Genomic DNA, 19,842 nt, shown 5'->3' on the forward strand with positions numbered 1-19,842 from the left:
CCTTTGTAAGACCTGACCCAAAAGGCCTACCCACTTAGTTTCATACTTGCGCTCTATAGGAGAACAGAGCATAAGGGCCTTGTAGAGTCTAGATTAGTCCTCTCCAAACCCCCAGATGGAAAACCTTAAGAAGGGTATAATTCTCTCATTCCCGATGAGGTAGCACCTTGGGCAGCATAAAATCTTTGACTTGCATGTAAGAAAAAAAATCAGTCATCCAATCCATACTCGTCACGGAGAGCTGAGAAGGATAGTAGCTTGCCCCCCACTATCAGTTGCCCCAATCCCCTCCCAGCCCACCTTCGAAACAATGAGCTACTCAACACAGGACTGAGCTATAGAGTGTATTGTATACAGGTCCCCCCAAAAAAACAGCTGAGTGGGAAAAAATTTCTTCCGATTGCACAAATCAAGGGTACAACCAAACAATAGGGGGTAAGGAGAGCCAATTCCTTGAAACCACGGAAAAGCCTCCAAAGGGACAGTACCAAGTACAGCCTGTTCAAGCTGCACCCAACACTTGGTGGGGAAGGCTGTCAAGTTTCAAGTTTATTAAAAAAATTTTATACCGCTTAATCAAATTTCTAGGCAGTGTGCAATGCAAAAAAATTCCATAAAAAACAGATTAAAATTAGAAATACTAAACAAGACCAGGGTAGATTAATAAGACACATAACAAGACATAATAATATAAAAGGAAATTAGGAACCCTTAACCTGCCAGAAGCCCAGTCTAAGCACAGGCGATCCTTGCGAACCCTAAGTGGCTTGTGCTGCCAAAAATAGGAGGAAACCCTCCTCTGCTCAGTTCACAGAAAAAAAGTTTTAGGAACTGGCAAAGGGAAACAGGCAAAAAGATATAGAAGGCAAGAGAGCACCATCATCTTCACAGCATTAATACACCCTACCCAAGAGATCAGCAATGCCTCCCACCTATCCAACTCTACTAGAAGAGACTTCCACAGGGGAGGGTAGTTAACATCAAAGACGGCACCCAGGTCAGCCGGAACATTCATCCCCAAGTATCTAATATAGCGAAATGTCCAACAAAAAGGGAAATTTAGCACACAACTTACCAAGTAAATCCCCAGAAGCAGTATGATTCAAAAGCTTCGACTTGGTATCATTAAGCTTAAAACTAGATACTGTCCCATACTCATCCATCAACCTGAGAATAGCAGCCAAAGACACCCGGGGCTCCATAACAGCAAAAAGAATATCATCTGCATATAAAAGCATCTTATGCTCCTGAGGGCCAAATGAAATACCATGAATGTCACCAAACGCACAAATTTTCTGACCTCAGCTCCATAACCAATGCAAATATTAGAGGTGATAAGGAGCACCCCCTGATAGGTACCCCTATGCAAAGAGAAAGGGCAAGTATAGCCCCCACTGAAATAAGAGAGATCCTTGCCAGAAAGTTTCCTTCTATCCTAAAACGCCGTAGGATGGACAACATAAATGGCCAAAGAACACCATCGAAGGCCTTCTCCGCATCGATAGTCAAAAAAACTGCCAAAGAACTTTGATGGCCACCCAAATTAGATTAAGCAAGTGATGTATATTATCATTAGGTTGCCTCCCCAAAATAAATCCAGATTGGTTCCCATGAATTAGAGGGTAAAATCAACAGAAGGCGATCCACTAAAATCTTAGCAAAAAGTTTATAATCAACTCCAAACAGGGAGATGGGCCGGTAAGAAGCACACTTATCAGCATCCTTCCCAGGTTTCATAAGGAAACATCAACCTGACACAAGGATAAACAAAGTTCACATTCTGAAATGAGAGCATTAAACATACAGGTCAAGGGCTCAGCAACTAACTCTGTAAAACGCTTATAAAAGAGATCAGTGAAGCCATCTAACCCAGGTGATTTGTTAGAAGGCAAGTGAGCGATGGCATCCTAAACTTCTGCAAGAGTAATAGAAGAAAGCTGAGCAACTTCCCCTAGAAGCAGTTGCATTTCCTGTAAAGCAACTCAGAGCTCATATTTAACAATGCAGAAGTGCAGGCATTCAGTTATTGGGCAAACCTACTGCATTCACTGATGGAGCTAATATCTCTGAATGAAGGGAAAAAAAATCATCAAAATAATTCACAGCAGGATAAATCACACACGTGGGTGACGTCACTATGTCTTTCTTACGGGAGCATGCAACCACGGACATTCCTTTCAAAAAGAATGCAGAAAACTTTCTTTCACACTCGACTTCAAATCCGTCAGAGGAATAAGGTTTGATTTTAAATTTTGCCAGCGGCCTTAAAAAATAGAATAACTGGCGTCTACCCCTGATCAAGAGACAAAATAGAGAACTGCCAGGAAGTTTCAAGCCACACCGCATCAATATATCACCTAAGTGATTCTCCCAAGGGATATTGTAATACTAATTAATGTTTGAGTAAACAACTGATTTCTTCATTCTAAAACTTTCTTTAGGTATATAATCATTTTAATTTTAAAATGAAAAATTCAAAAAGAGGAAATATGATGTAGTGGCAGACCCTTATAAGTTTCACTTCACAGCATCAGATGTGCAGCTCTGCCGGGATACTTTACCTTGTGGTAAGTTCCCACTACTGAAATTCTCTTTGTTAATCAAGAGGAACACTTCTATTTTTAAGTGTTCAAATTATATATTTATTTATAAGGAGACCTTTACAAACAAGGTTCTTTCGTTATTTGACATCATCCTAAGGCATCAGGATGAAGTAACTCTCAAAGCTCAGAAATTACTAGAAAGCACATCTCTATGTATTCAAAAGCCACTTTTCAAATGGGTATTACTGCATACCTTTTTTTGAGGGGGGATAAGTACTTTTTAATACAACCGGAAAATCACAAGTTACTGTACTTGTCGCTGCCTCAGGGACAGCTCCTTCACTGTGATAGTAACAATCTCCACATTCTTCAAAGTTCTATCATCTCAAGAACCACGGTACAATATAACTCAGCTTTCATCATAGGAAACCTCAACCTCAACCCTGAAATTGCTCAACCTCTTAAATGAGCAAGACTTCAAACCCTTGTTTCAACAACCTACACGCCTCCTCCATTTCAGCAAATAGCACAAACTATCTTGAATTTAATTCCCTATCCAAAGTACCACCTACTCCTAGAATTCACCATATTCTGGAAAGAGATATCAATCACCAAACCAACCCCACCTCCGAGTAGCCTCTTATTATAGAAACAATGCAGCCCCTGAATCATAATGGAATGAAATAGAACACTCATTACTATCCCTCCCCATCCCTGACCAAGATTTCCTGGACCATTAGAAAATGATCAATTAACAAATACTAAACAAACTAGCCCCATTCAAATAAGAACATAAGAAGTGCCATCTCCGGAACAGGCCCTAGGTCCATCAAGTCCAGTGATCCGCACACGCGGAGGCCCTACCAGATGTACCCTGGCATAGTTTTAGTCTCCATATCACTCTAAGCTTCTCATAAGAGATGTGCATCTAGCTTAACCTTAAACCCTAGAACGGTGGATTCCGCAATTACCTCTTCTGGGAGAGCATTCCATGTTTCTACCACTCGTTGCGTGAAGCAGAACTTCCTGATATTTGTCCTGGACTTGTCCCCCCTTAGCTTCAGTCCATGTCCTCTTGTCCGTGTCACATTGGACATTGTAAATAATTTTTTATCCTTCTATTTTGTCAATTCCTTTCAGTATTTTGATCATATCCCCTCGCAATCTCCTCTTCTCAAGGGAGAACAATCCCAGTCTCTTAAGTCGTTCCTCATATTCCAAGTTCTCCATGCCTTTTATTAGCTTCGTTGCTCGTCTCTGCACCCTCTCGAGTACTTTTAAATCCTTCTTTAGGTATGGAGACCAATGTTGGACGCAGTATTCCAAATGTGGTCTGACCATCGCTCTCTAAAGCGGTAGTATTACTTCCTCCGATCTACTCGTGATTCCCTTCTTTATCATGCCTAGCATTCTATTCACTTTTTTCGCTACCGCCGAGCTTGCCAACAAGCCAAGGTCTACTGGCATAAACACCCCTCCCTAGAAAACAAGACTAAAGGCTCCTTTTACTAAGGTGCGCTAGCGGTTCTAGCATACGCAGGGGTATTGCCGTGCGCTACGCGGCTAGAACGCCATCTCAATGCTGGCATTAGCGTCTAGCGTGCGCAGCAATGTAGCACGCGCTATTCCACACGCTAATGCCCTAACACAGTTTAGTAAAAGGAGCCCTAAGTGGTGGCAGAAAATTCTAGAATATAAATCACTACTTTTGCAAAGAAAGAGTATTACCCTAAACAGATCAGCACAGAAGATAATCTTAAAATCAACAAACTATTCTTAATATTAGATAACTTAACCAACATGAACAAGATCACAAATGGTGACAACCTCTCTATCCCAACAGCCTCAAAACTAGCTATTTTAAAATAAAGATTCAATCCACATGAGAACTGCCTATGGAAATTCCAGCAGAAATCTTGGAACAATTTTGAAGAGATTAAATTAAGAGACACAAAATGGCTTCTCCTAAAATACTCCAAAGCATACTGCAACCTTGACACCTGCCCACTTTACCTGATCAAAGCTGCCACCCCAACAGTCATAGGAAAAAATAACCCAATGCCTTTAACTATCACTTAAATGCTGGCCTTTTCCTAAATCAGGAGGCGGAATTGCCTTTAACACCCATTCCCAAGAACCCAAAACTCAGCCCTTCTGATGTGACCAATTATCAGCCAGAAGCTTCTATCCCCCTTTCAAGATATGTCACAGAACACATTGAATGCTACTTATAACACTTCAATATCCTCCACCCTTCACAATCAGGATTCAAGAAAAATCAAAGCAACACTAGTAACATATGGCAAAGAACTACTAAGCAAGAGTTACAGCATAATCATAATCTAATTCAACCTAAGAAGAACATTAAGCCTAGCAGACTTTGATCAAATGACTAAGATCTCCAGTGATTTTGGATTTAGCAGCCCAGTTCTCTCCTGGTTCTAAGGCTTCCTAACAACTCGGCACTATGCTGTACGTAAGGATGGTGAACTTTCTGACAGCTGACACCCTCAGAGTAGGGACTCCAAGGATCCCCACTTTTACCATCAGTGTTAAACTTTCTAATACATCCTTGGGAGCAAACCTAGATCTCACACAAATAAAACATTTCACCTATGCAGATGACAAGATCATGATACCTGTAATGGCTGCATTAGCTAACACCCTCACCACTATCAAAAAATGTGGCCAGATCATAGAAAACTGGACCTCAACTCACCGCCTCAAACTAAATAAGAACATAACCAAATTCCTTTAGCTATGACCCTCAACTGACCCACGTGACACTCCAAATATTATAGTAGAGTGACGACAGAGACTTTCTACTAAAACTACAATCCCGAATCTTAAGAGTAGCAATTGATAACCTAATCATGAATAGCCATGTATAATCAATGAATAATAAAACAATCTTTCCTTGTTATGTGAAAGCTAAGATCCATTAGACATACATCGGGGGAAGAAAATAGTAAGATAATGGAGAGGTGAGGGAAAGGGGTGACAAGCTGTGGGTAGACACAGTGAAAAGAGGGAAACAGGACTAAATAGTAAGAAAGAATTTAATTTAGATGGAGGCAGAAAATAGAGAAGGAAGACCAGAGAAGAAAAGGGAAGAGAGAGCAGAGAACAATATCAGATCTGAGTGATGGAAATGAGAAGAGAGAGATGCTAAAAACCACAGGGGGGAGGGAAGGATAGAGATGCCAGACCATGAGGGGAACAGAAGGAAGATGATGGATGCCAGACCAAATTGGGGGGGAAGGCAGGAGGAGAGATGGCAGGGAAAGACAGAGAGTGAATGGAAGGGGCAGATGCTGGACTGAAGAGATAGAGAAGGTTATCATGCCGCTGTACCGGGCCATGGTAAGCCCTCACCTGGAGTACTGTGTCCAGCACTGGTCACCGTACATGAAGAAGGACACGGTACTACTCGAAAGGGTCCAGAGAAGAGCGACTAAGATGGTTAAGGGGTTGGAGGAGCTGCCGTACAGCGAAAGATTAGAGAAACTGGGCCTCTTCTCCCTCGAACAGAGGAGATTAAGAGGGGACATAATCGAAACATTCAAGTTACTGAAGGGAATAGACTTAGTAGAGAAAGACACTATTCACCCTCTCCAAGGTAGGGAGAACGAGAGGGCACTCTCTAAAGTTGAAAGGGGATAGATTCCGTACAAACGTAAGGAAGTTCTTCTTCACCCAGAGAGTGGTAGAAAGCTGGAACGCTCTTCCAGAGGCTGTTATAGGGGAAAACACCCTCCAAGGATTCAAGACAAAGTTAGACAAGTTCCTGCTGAACAAGAACATGCGCTGGTAGGGCTAATCTCAGTTAGGGTGCTGGTCTTAGACCAGAGGGCCGCCGCGTGAGCGGACTGCTGGGCATGATGGACCACTGGTCTGACCCAGCAGTGGCAATTCTTATGTTCTTAGGGCAGACGCTGGATGGAAGAGAGTGAAAAGGCAATGAAAGCAGAAACCAGAGACAACAAAAGGTAGAAAAAAGTAATTTTATTTCTATCTTGTGATTCAAATATATCAGATTTGAAATATGTATCTTGCTAGACATAACTGGGGAGTGCAAAGCCCAGGCAGTGCCTCTTTAGCTTCCAGCTGGCTTAGGGCTCTCTCTTACCAGGAGGCAGTTGCCCTAGTTCCACTCCCCTAACACCTGTGTGACTGTGGTATTCTGTTACATGATATTTGTGTAGCATTCTGTAATAATTTGGCTTATTCAGTTTTCTTGATAGTAGAGGGGATATATGTGAAGGGGAGGGGAGACAGGGGTTTTGTTAATCTTTACCCTGTATTATTTGTATTTATAAAATGACAATTGTATAGAATATTGTTTCTTTTTAAACTTTAATAAAATATGTTCAATATAAAATCATAACTATTTCAGACTTGTGCGGATGGGATCAGATGGTTTGTGGGACCGAGCTCGCGGGGACGGGGCGGCGATGGTTTTTAAAAAAATTTCAGTCTTAGTAGTTTGCCGGTCCACGAAATAATTATTTTATTTCCGCCGGTCCATAGGTGTAAAAAGGTTGAAGAACACTGGTGTAGAGTATCAAGGGGGGAGGGGGTCTGGGGAAGAAGGATGGTGGGAGGACAGGGAGGGTGCAAATGGTTCTCGCAATTAGTCATAGGATTAGGTATTGGGGATGAGTTGGGGGAGGGAGGTGGAGTGGCTTCTTCGGGGCTCATCAGAGTCCAGGGCCCCGGAGGGCCATTCTGCCGACTCTGGCCTTGTTTGCCATGGGTCGATTGTGTGTGTGGGGGGTATGTTACTGTTCTTATCTCTGGTATGTACTTGATAATCTGTTGAATTTGATGCCTCAATATTGGTACTATGAATCTTTTGTGTTTCATTGTTTTGATTGCATTATTGTTTGCATCAATAAAAATTGTTTGAACCTAACAAGAGCCTGACAGGCAACGCCCCCAAATACTCATCTTACATTTTCCAGCATGCAATAATCTAAGGTCAACAAGGCAAATGACCTTATCCATCCAACATCAATTAGCAAAATGCTGGAAGCAAGTACTACTTACATTACAAACTTGTGAGCACTATCTCAGATTTAGAAACCTTTTAAAGCATTTCTATAGCAAGACAGGGAGCTCACCCTGAATTAACTAAAATGGTAATTGTAAAAGTACACTTCTAGACTGTCTAAACTCTAATGCAGCTCTTGGGACATAAGGATGAGCCAACAATGACCTACTTAAACTTGTAGCTATGTATTTGAAACTATGACCTAACTGTATTAATAATTGTACTGATCTAAATTTGGATCGTTGTGCTATAAAGGTTCTAATTGGTCTTACAGCTAATTACCTTGTGGATCATTTTGTATCGGCTGCCCCAAAACGTCCCAATTAATTTTGACATTCTTTGCCTTTCCTTCTGTTAAAGATTGTCAATATAACAGATACTTTGACAGGTTTTATTCATTTATTCATTCATTTTTCTATACTGTGCTGTTCTCTCAGGAGAGCTCAGAACGGTTTACATTAATTTATTCAGGCACTCAAGCATTTTTCTGTCTGTCCTGGTGGGCTCACAATCTATTTAATGTACTTGGGACAATGGAGGGATTAAAGGGCAAATTCTATAAGATGCGCCCAAAAGTTAGGCTCCGTTCAGCACGATTCAAGTCAAATTGGGCGCTGTTTAATGAATCACGCGGAGCGGAACCTATTTTGGAGGCGCCCAAGAAATAGGCCAGCTCTAGGCACCACTAAAAGTTAGGCTTAAGAGCAGCGATTCTGCAACAAGGCACCTCACATGTAGCCACGCCCAACATGCATAGCGCCTATTATTTTGAAGGCCGCCTAAATTTTAGAGGCGCCTTGTTACAGAATCGCTCTCTCTCGATAGGCGCCTATATTTCAATCAGTGCTGATTAAAAAGCTGAATTGAGCTTGCTACTCGATTTAGATAGGCGCCTGTCTAGGTGGGGTAACTTTAGGCGCTGGTTACAGAATTTGGGCCTAAGTGACTTGCCCAGGATCACAAGGACAGTGTGGATTTGAACCCACAACCCCAGGGTGCTGAGCTGTAGCTTTAACCACTGCGCCACACTTCCCCCCAGGTTATTCTCATTTCAGGCAGCAATTAGAAACAAAGACTTCAGCCAATTAATAGCTAGTGCAGTATCTTATCAACATTTTAGAAAACTCCTGAAAAGGCACTTATTCGATAAATTTTTATAAGGCAAGATTTGTATTGAACAATTTATAAATTTGTATTTCCCGATTTTGTTTCAGCTTCTTTGAGTTGTAAACCACATTGAATGGGAAGGTAATGCGGGATGCAAATAAAAGTTATGTTACCTATACTAGCAACTCTATTGAAGGTCTGTGTCAATCTAATAATAATAACTTTATTCTTGTATACCGCCACACCATGTTAGTTCTGGGCGGTTTACATCAAGAGGACATCAAAACAGCGATCATTACATATCACATGGTACAGCGGTGATATTCAAATTACAAATCGTTTCAGTCAGTTAACATTTTACTATATCTATCTAGTAACAAATTTATCAAATAAATAAGTTTTCAATAACCTTCTAAAAGATTAGTACTGTGTTTCCCCCCAAATAAGACAGTGTCTTATATTAATTTGGGGTCTAAAAAATGCACTAGGGCTTACTTTCAGGGATGTCTTATTTTTTTCATGTATTACAATGATCTCTCCTCCACCCCCAATTCTTCCTCTTTCTCTCCCCATGTGCAGTATCTTTCCTCCCCTCTCACCCATCCCTTTGTGCAGCATCTTTCTATCCCTCCCTCCCATCCCCCTGTGCAGCAGAACCCCACCGACCCTCCCACCATGAGACTGACATACATCCTCTCCGAGGCGTCCTAAAGCAGGAGTGGGGGCTGCCGAATCAACAAGTTCAAATTTTTTCAGCAAATCAAGCAGCATTAGTGTCAGGGATGGAGTCAGGGAGCGTCAGGTACATTCGAGGGGGGGGGGGGCGCGCTTCGGGAGTCGATCTTAACTAGGGCTTATTTTTGGGGTAAGGCTTATATTAGGAGCATCTTTAGAAATCATGTTAGGGCTTATTTTCAGGATAGGTCTTATTTTCAAGGAAACAGGATATGACTGGGTTTGTGACAACAGTATACTCCACCATATATTTGTTTTTCCTGTTTGATAGGCTAGTTTTTTTTCTAAAAATCTCTTACAACGAAAAGCCTTTGGTGCCAGGAATGCAAACCAGTAATTTTTTCGAGCGTTCTTATTGGACTTAAATATTTCAGAATGGGAGATAAGGTAAATAGGAGCCGAACCAAATAATATTTTAAAACAGATACAACCGAGCTTAAACAACATTCTGGCTTCAAACAGTAGTCAATGGAGTTGTTTATATAACGGGCTAATATGATCAGACTTTTTCAGCCCAAAAATCAGATGGACGGCTTTGTTTTGTATTAATCTTAGGGCCTCTTCTATTAAACTGCACTAGCAGTTTCTAGCGCGGAAGCCGCGCTGAATGGCCTGCACTGCTCCTGACGCTCAGAGAGTTCCTATGAGCGTCGGGATCAGCACAGGCCATTCAGCAGGGCTCTGTGCTAAAAACTGCTAGCATAGTTTAATAAAAGAGGGAGTTAGTCTATTAATAATTTTTTTAGGTGACTCTAGATAAATGATGTTACAATAGTCCAGAATTTATAATATTGAAAACTGCACCAGTAGTCTAAAGGAGGTTAGATCAAAATATTTTTTGATTGTACGGACTTTCCAAAGGGCCGAAAAACATTTTTTTAATCATTAGATCTCTGTGATCTTCCACTATTAGATATCAATCTAATGTTAAGCCCAATATTTTTATTGAAGTGACTATAGAAAAGTTTTGACCCTGAAGATGAAGAACACTTTCTTTGATTTTATCGTTAGGAATTGCCAGAAAAAAATTTGTCTTTTCTGGATTAAGTTCGAGTTTAAAATGGAGAGTCCATTGTTCTATTTGTGTCAAGATGAATGAGAGCTGGTTTTTTATAGCTACCGTAACAGATGTTAGAGGAATGAGTATGGTAATGTCATCTGCGTAGATATAAAATTTAACTTTGAGACTATGTAATAAGTGACACAAAGGGGCAAGCTAGATATTAAACAGTGTTGGCGATAATGGAGAACCCTGTGGGACACCATAAGGGTTTCTCCATAAAAAAGAGCATTTGTCAGCACTGTATACTTGGTAGGATCTTTTTTTCAGAAAACCCTGGAACCATTTCCTAAGATGCCAAACAAATCCAAACCACTCAACAAGATCTCATGGTCAACCAAATCAAATGCGCTGCTAAGATCCAACTGAAGGATCAGCGCACTAGTGCCTACACTAAATAGTCCATGAAGATGATCAAGCAATGAGGCTATAGCCAGAACAAAATCCTGATTGAACATTGTGGAGAAATTTTTCCAAATATTTTACTAGTTCAAAATTGACTAACCCTTCTAATAACTTTGTAAATAAGGGAATACTGGCAATCGGTCTTATAAGTAACGCAAGTAATAAATTCTTTAGAACTTTTTTACAATAGGTGTGACTAAGACTTGGCCAACCTCCTTTGGGAACTGTCCATTGTAACGTCCTGGGTAAATGACCCAACCTTTTGTAATGTAATCCAACCTTGAACTGAATAGGTAAAGGCGAAATAGAAAACCTGATTAACATAACATAAAGCAGTTCTTATCTTTTTTGTGACCATGACCCCATGATTGCAACCAGTTAAGTTTGTGACCTACTTCATATGCAGAATAATGATGCATCTATGGAGAGCCCATCCAGATCATGACCCCAAACATGGGTTTTGTCATTTCCTTTGAGATCCTGATCCACACTACGGGAAGCTCTGCTGTAAAGGATATTCACTAATGGGACAAGCAGAGAGGCTCTCTAAGAAAGTGAGGTATTGTTGAGCATAACCTAAGTTGGAATATCTGGGTCCTGCAACTATCTTATTTATTGTATCTTTTAATGCATTCATTTTTGTAAACCGCTTAGAAACCTCACAGTTATTAGCGGTATATAAGAATTAAATTAATTTAAAATTAATAATCAATGACTCACTAAACTACTAAGTACATGCATGTAAGATATTTAAACCACTTGATTGTACGCACTAAAAGGTACTGATTTGATTTTGTTGTTTTTACATTCTGGAAAAGCTTGTTTGTTTTTCATTGTAAGATTGACATACTGTAGATGGCACTGATTCTCCAATTCATGCAGGTTTGGGGGGGTTGTATGATCTGGTTTTATGTAGAGGGTCATAAATATCTTTGCAATTTGTACTAGACATGGTGACAAAATTCATCACCATTCCCGTACCCGCGGATAATGAGAGAAGACTAAAGAGTATGAATGGGCACAACCACTGACCCTCAAGCCAGCATTCAAGAATGCCGGCTGAGGTTGAGATAGACACTAAAGAATGGCACAGGATGGTTTCCCGCAGTTATCCGTGGGGACGGGAACGTTGATGAATTTTGTCACCATGTCATTGTATAGCATACATTTTGACATTTAATAAATAGTCCTGCTTGGAGGAGCTTACAATCTAACTTGAACAGACATGACATCTGGGGTTGGGGGATGCAGAACCCAAGGTGAGGAGTTGAAAGCACACATATAATAGCACTTCCCAGACATCTTACAAACATTTGTAGGTAATCTTAACCGAGAAATAGGGTAGGAGCTAAATGTAAATACGCTGCCCTTTACTTTCCAAAACCTGCAAGAGGTAGGATCGAGTTTCGAAGAACAGCATGAATCCATTTGACATTTAGGGACCGGACTGGGGGAAAGTTATTTTAAGGGTCAGGAAGTCATTTCCTTCCGTGGCAGCCTAAGCCCGGCCTGGCTCAGCACTAGGAAGGCCCTGGGAGCGGGCTTTTGCGTTTCTCTTCCGCGTTCCTATGCTACGGTTTCAGGCAGCTTTGCTAGTTGCCCAAGTTACAGCCGAAGTCGATGCGTCTGTTGTCTAAGGCGAGAAAGAAGCAGAAACGCTGCCTAAGGAAAATGCCGATTGGGGGAGGAAGGGAGGAAAAGGGGGGAGGGGGCAGAGGGGAGGGGGAAGAGGGGGAAGGGGAAGAGGGAAAGGGGAAGAGGGGAGGGGGAGGGAGAGGGAAGAAGGGGAAAGGGGGAAGGGGGAAGGGGAGGGGGGAGAGGGGTGGGGGAGAGGGGAGGGGGAGAGGGAAGGGGTGGAGGGAAGGGGTGGAGGGAGAGGGGAATGGGGGAGGGGAGGGGGAGGGGAGGGGAGGGGGCAGAGTGAAGGGGAAAGGGGGAAGGAAGGGAGAGGGAAAGGGGGAGGGGAGAGGGGGGGGGGGAGGGGAGAGGGGTGGAGGATAGGGGAGAGGGGTGGAGGATAGGGGAGAGGGGTGGGGGATAGGGGAGAGGGAAGGGGTGGAGGGTGGAGGGGAATGGGGGAGGGGAGGTTAGGGGGTGGGGAATGGGGGAGGGGAGGTTAGGGGGAGGGGAATGGGGGAGGGGAAGGGGCAGGCCGCACTTTTACTTCGCTGCCGATCAAGAGAGGGCAGCGGCAGAAAGACTTCCTGCGGCACCGAGAAGGGAAGTGGGAAGCGGTTGAGCGCCCCGCGCCCCCTCCTTACCATGCTGCAGCCGCCCTTGGTCTCGCTGCGCCGCAGCGTCAGGCGGAATTCCCCGGCTCTCTCCGGCTCCATGAGCAGCTGCAGCCGCAAAGCTTCGTCGCCGTCGCCGCTCCCCGGCGGGACGGTCACCCGCACGGACATGAGCACGGTGGGCAGTTGGGGCGCTTCCGCCGGGGCCTGGCCGGGCGGCCGCGCCATCGCCCGCCTGCGCCTCGCTCCGCCGCCCCCGCGCGCTCCAGCCTCGCGCCCACTTCTGTTTTTTTCTCTCGCTCTCCTTTCTTTTTCGAACCGCCGTCCGCGCTGTCTCGCGCCACCACTTAGACCTATAGCGGTCGCTTCTTCCCCCCTCCCCGGTCCTAGACTGCGCAGGCGCGGCCGCGCGCGACCAAGTTTATGTCAAATCACCTCGAGCTCTCCGCACAGTAAAAACACCAATGCCAGGGACCATAACAAAAAAATAGTCCCCGCCTCCGGAAAAGGGGCGAGATCCTGGGCGGCCATCTTTCATTCGGGCAACAACCCGAGTCTGCTTTTGTAGGACCTCTTTTCTCCCCTTGCCCCCAAATCTGGGTTCCTGTAGAAATGTTGTTGTTCCGCCCTAAACAAAGATGCCTGTCAAGTAGTTCAGATGATGATAATAATAATAAAAGCTTTCATTTTTGTCTTAAAAGGAGCCAGTCTTTCAGAAATAACCAAATTCATGAAAACTCCCTGTTATTTATTTATTTACATTCTTTTTAATACTGCACTGTTATCGTTCTTAAAACTAAGCTCCTAACTGCTGGTTCATATTTTCCCTCAATTATAACAAAGATGATTAAGTCATTTAGGGTTACCATATTTGCAGTGCTGGGTAGTAACTAGTTAATTTATAAAATTTACAAGTTACTTTTGCAGTACTGTTTACATAGCATGCAGAACAATTGATGACAAATTTCCAATTCATGCTAGCTCCAATTCAACTCCATTCGCTTGCTTGGCCACAGTGCATTAAAGTAACTACCCATGACTACCCATGTATCGGCTGTACATGGTGACAGCTAGAGAATGACACGGTGATAATGCATTCATCGGGATAGGCTCGTCCTAATAAAATCCACCTATTAGACACTACTATTGCAATATCCATGGAGGTAAAATATTTAGGGGTTTTACTAGATTCTGGTCTGACGTTCAGGGGGCATGTATATGCAGTGGTAAAAAAAGGTATTTTTAAAATTGCGTCTGTTGAGCAGTTTGCACCCATATTTGTCAGCCTCTATGTTTAGGACTGTCTTGCAGAGTGTGGTATTATCATGCCTAGACTACTGCAATTTGGTGCTTCTGGGTATACCTGCATCAGCACGGAGTGTGCTGCAGGTAGCCCAGAATGCAATTGTTTGAACTTTGTTTTGCTTTATAACATTTTATTGAAGAAATGCAATAAATACATAATAATATAACACAGTAAAACAGTCATTACATTTAAATTGACCATATTAACTTCTAATAAATGTTTATCATTCCTTCAAAATAAATTTTTATATCTCTCAATATGTTCCCTTAATTTCTGACCCCCTCCCCCCTTTGTTTTGATTAAGAAAGAGTGGTCATGTGACAGAATGCTATATATCTTTATCTTTATTTTATTTATTTAAAAAATTTCTATACCGTTTTAAACCAAAACGGTTTCCAAAAATATTACATACATAAAATTTTACAACAAATGAATACAAATCTGTCCAATTCTTTTCAGAAAATCACTACTTAGAGGAACGCATTTACAAACAATTGAGTTTTAAGTAGTTCTCTAAATGCACCCCTATCACTGCATTTCCATATTTGCCCATCAAGGGAATTCCACAATCTAACCCTGCACATGAAAAGGTCATTGCATTGAATTAACATTTGACTTTAGCAGTGCAGAATTTTAAATTAGAAACTCGAATTCTTTATAAATTATTAGTCATAGTGCATCTCTGTATACACACTCTGAATTCCCCCCTTCTCCCCCCGCCCTGTAGCACCAGCGCGGCTGTGATCCTGAGCAGCAAAACTCTCCAACCTCCCTCAAGCCCCGAAGTGGCAGAAGCAGGTGGCGGTCCTGAGCCATGAATCCCCTCGCTCCCTCTGTTCCTCCCTCTCTCTCTTCCATACCCGAAGCGCAGCAGGAGGCAGCCACAAAACAGGCTGCTTGCGGTCAGCCCTGCTGGGAAAGGCCCTGCTGGGGTTGGCCATGAGCAGCCTGTTTTGAGGCTGCCTCCTGACTTCTGCACTTCAGGGTAAGGAAGAGAAAAATGGAGTTTTTGGCTCAAGAGCACCACCTGCTTCTGCCACTTTGGGGCTTGAGGAAGGGAGGAGGGCTTTGCAGCTCAGGACTGCTACATACACTGGCACTTCAGGGTGGGAGAGAGGGAAGTTCATAGCTGCTTGGAGCTTGGGAAAGGGAGGGAGGTTTTGCAGCTCAAGATGCTGCCACTGGTGCTTCAGAGGACTTTTTTTTTTTTAACACCGACAATTATATGCCGGTTGTGTGAGTCACGCTTAACCGAGACTCTACTGTATAAAGGATAGGGCAGTTTTAACAAAGGAGACTCTAGGACCCTGAAGGAACTAAGAAAAAGGCAGATTTAGGTCCAGTAGTAAATCAAATAAAATAAATCTCTTTTTTTTTTTTTTTTTTTCTAAGTTTTTTTTTATTGATTTTTTCACATATCAACAAGTGTTATAAATTTTCCATACATTTATCTTAACAATACACTTGATATCTCTATAATGTATTTTATATAAACCATATTTTATATTATTTTTCTTATGAATTTATATAACATATAATATAAATAAATCTCTTGCCATGGAATCCAGACCAAACCCCTGAGAGCCAAGCTGAGACAATCTCTATTTGGGAATAAAATAAAGGGAGAAGCCCATGGAAGTAGGAGGGGAATTGGCTGGGGGGAAAAAAACCCAACCCAAAACAGGTCAGAAAAAGATGGGAGAGAGAACAAGACAGCTGGGATTCTTTAGATCTGTCTGAGCCCTAGGAGATTCAAACCTCAGAGAGAGAAACAGAAATCTGGCAGAGCAATGCTGAGAGAGCTTACCTTGACAGTCTTCCTATGGATTTTGAATAACAAACAGGACAAAAGTCAGATAACTTACTGGTTTCAAAAGTTTTCCTGTTTGTAGTTTCTAAGCAGTGCTGGAAGAGCAGGCTGCTTGGGTGATTGTATTTTTAAACTGTGCTGGAAGAGAAAGCAGTTTGGATGTGTGGTTTTACTGGGAGTACCGTACTCAACCTGGCAACCAAATCCCTAAGACTATAAAATACCCTAAGGGACCAGCTACCAAGGGAGAACTTGATGACAGATATAGGCCAAATGGCCCATCCAGTCTGCCCATCCACAGTAACCATTATCTCTTCCTCTCTAATAAATCCCACGTGCCTATCCCAGGCTTGCTTGAATTCAGACACAGTCTCTGTCTCCTCTACCGGGAGACTGTCCACAATTAATGCAGGAATTGGTTGGAGTTCTAACTTTCTCCCATTTTTCAGTTTATACCTTGTTGGAAGTGGGGAAGTAAAGTTAAAGGTGGCTGAGACACCTTTCTTTATTGAACTTTATCGAACTGCCTTAAGCTGAAGAGAAAATAAACTGCAGTGCTTTAAGGCAGTGTTTCTCAACTTCTTAAAGCAAGCACCCCTAAGTCTAATAAATATCAACTGAGCACCCCCGCCCAAGCTCCGCCCCTGACCCCACCTCCATAATAATAGTACTAATTGTAATGCAGTTTCTTCCATCTATTTTTCATATGCACACAATATAATCTTAATACATAATGGTAATCACAAATTTTTTTAAAAAAGCACACTGTACACAGAGAAAATGTTAATGATCATTTATATTTGATATTTTTTTCAAAGAGGATAAGGCAGATGACTTTAAAATATGCAATATCACCTCAGTAACAACTATAGAAAAATAGACAAATATAATGCAAAATATAGACAGCAGATATAAATTCTCAAAACTGACACACTTTGATCACTAAATTGAAAATAAAATAATTTTTCCTACCTTTGCTGTCTGATGATTTCATGAATCTCTGGTTGCACTTCCTTCTGACTGTGCATCCAATCTTTCTTTCTTTTTGCCTCCTGCATGCTTCCTCTTCTCCAGACCTTATTCCATTCCCCAACCGACATCTTTCTCTGTCCCTCCATGAGTCCAACATTTCTTCCTCTCTCTTCCACCCCCATTGGCAACCAGTCTCTGTCAGCCTAGCATTGCTAGCAATCAGCATTTTCGGTTAGCCTAACCAATGTCAGCAAAGGCCTATGGGAGATCATATCATTCATGTCTGACCTTAGGGAATGTAATTGCAGACAGCCTAAATGAAATCAATGCTTAGAGGACCTGGCAGTAAATAGGTGCAAAGAGGGGAAGATGTGTTAATGTCTAGTGCTTATGATGGACAGCTTAGGATGTACAATGGGTCCAGGTGCACAGATAACTAAGATTAATCAGAAACTATTGTCAGAGGCATACTGGAAAGTAAATTTGACTCTAGTCTATTCTTCTCCAGTCTAGCACACCTCACTCACCTTCCTGATCAGTGAAACTAACCATTGTTTCAGACAGTTTACTAAGGATGGGGATGCTTAACTTCAATAGATTCTATTTGTTATAAAAAGCCCCCTCTCAACATCAACCCCCCCTTCTCTCTCTATCTCTGGAACCTGAAGCTTGGAACATCACCCCCCCCTGAACCCCCCCTTTCTCTCTTTACTTCTCTGTCCTCACAGCACCTATTCTCTCTCATTCACAAGAGCACAGAAGCAGTCTCTGTAATTGTAAAATGTATTCCTTAATGGTAATGCTTAATTGTAATGCTTAATCTTTATGAACCTTGCTTTTCTATAATATTAAGTCTATTTCTATATTATATTATTTATGCCAGGGGTAGGGAACTCCGGTCCTCAAGAGCCGTATTTCAGTCGGGTTTTCAGAATTTCCACAATGAATATGCATGAGATCTCTTTGCATGCACTGCTTTCAGTGCATATTCATTGGGGAAATCATGAAATCCCGACTGGAATACGGCTCTTGAGGACCGGAGTTCCCTACCCCTGCTTTATGCAATCACTTCTGGCTGTGCTTGTTATTTGATTCTACTTTCTGGTGAATCTTCTGTGAGGGTATTGAATCCAGGACCCGCAGATTGTAAGGCCACTTCAACCATAACCCCTCCAAACCTTACATTTTGGGGGCTCATCCAGGAGTTGAACCCGGGACCTCTCACTCTCTCTCACTGCCCTTCCCTCATTTCCTCTCTTGCTGCAAAGGGAGTGAGGAAAGAGAGAGAAATATCCAGGGTGCATCTTTCCTACTCCCTCTACTGCCACATCCAACATTTCCCCCTCATTTCTACCAGTCCAACATCTCTTTTTCTCTGCCTCTTACACGCTTCCTCTCCTCCAGTCCTCATTCCCTCCCCAACTAACATTTTTCTCTCTCTCTCTCTCTCTCTTTTCATGAGTTCAACTTTTTACTCTCTGCCCTCTCCCCCTTCCCCTGAGTGTGGCATTTCTCCTTCCTTCCCTCCCTCCCTCTCCATCCATCTCTCTCTCTCTCCATGAGTCCAACACTTTCTGCCTCCTGCACGCTTCCTCTCCTCTGGACTTAATTCCCTTCCCCAACCAACATCTCTCTCTGTCCCTCCATGAGTCCAACTTTTCTTCCTTTCTCCACCACCCCTATGGGCAACAAGTCTCCTTCTCCCTCTCACTGTCCATCTGTCTTGAGAGATCCAGTCATCTCTCCCACCTCCTCTACTGTCACATCCAACATTTCTCCCTCTCTCATCCCCAGATCATGTGCAGCATTTTTCACCACTGCCCATCAGCCCCATCCCCATTTCTCATTCTATCACCCTCCATCACTATATCCAACATTCCTCCCCCTTGCAATCCCCTTCAATCTGTCCCTCTCCACCACCATATCCAACATTTCTCCTTCTCTCCCCCTGGGAATGGGTGGGAGGGGAAGAAAGCAGTTGCTCAGGGGGATGGGAGAGGAGGAAAGATGAACGGGGGGAGAGGAACAATTGTTGAGAGGGAGGAAAGGGTGAGAGGGAGAAATCCTGCATAAGGTAAAGGGGAGGGAGACATACATGGAGAAAAGAGAGGGAGAAATGTTGGACACAGGATGGAGGGTTGGTAGAGATGGTGCATGGGGAGAGAGAAAGAAATGTTGCACATGATAATGGAGGGAAGAAGGGAAAGATGCTGCATGGAGGGACATAGAGAGGTTTGGGCTTCGAGTGCTGAGGCGACCTGAGAATACCATGCCATGATGCAGCCCAAAAAACTAAAACCAGGCCCCAAAAAATGCAACCTGCAGCTATTCAAAATTTCCCAGAACCAGTATTTCAAAACAGATCAAATGGGCAAGAAAACTGCAAACCTGGCAACTATGCTGTCTCTCTGGCGGTAAGCCCCGCCTCTGCCTTATCCTAAGCTACCCCCAAATTCAGGAGCATAGTTGCCAGGTCCACAGTTTTTTCGTCCAATTGGGCTGCTTTGGAATGCTGGTTGCAGTTTTATGGGCTGGTTTTAGATTTTTTGTGCTGTCCGTCAAGCCCCTCCCTTCCCGTGTTTAAAAGCACACTTTTTGATATAGCTTTCAATCCTTAACC

The 19,842-nt window shown here is 42.8% G+C and overlaps 1 protein-coding gene across 4 annotated transcripts in view; it reads right to left on the minus strand.

The window, feature by feature from the left end:
* The window catches only part of SHARPIN (SHANK associated RH domain interactor), a 172,401-nt gene extending 158,719 nt beyond the window's left edge, over positions 1-13,682 (minus strand). For 3 of the 4 annotated variants that reach the window (XM_033929961.1, XM_033929959.1, XM_033929958.1), the window contains exon 1: positions 13,165-13,548. In XM_033929961.1, coding sequence (XP_033785852.1) covers positions 13,165-13,362 — 198 coding nt within the window. In that variant the 5' untranslated portion in view covers positions 13,363-13,548. Of the gene's footprint in view, positions 1-13,164; positions 13,549-13,569 lie in introns of those variants that run through there. The other variant, XM_033929960.1, reaches the window with a different exon arrangement.
* Positions 13,683-19,842: the final 6,160 nt, after the last annotated feature.

Source organism: Geotrypetes seraphini, chromosome 2 (assembly GCF_902459505.1).
Source record: "Geotrypetes seraphini chromosome 2, aGeoSer1.1, whole genome shotgun sequence".
In the NCBI taxonomy this organism is placed as follows: Eukaryota; Metazoa; Chordata; class Amphibia; order Gymnophiona; family Dermophiidae; genus Geotrypetes; species Geotrypetes seraphini.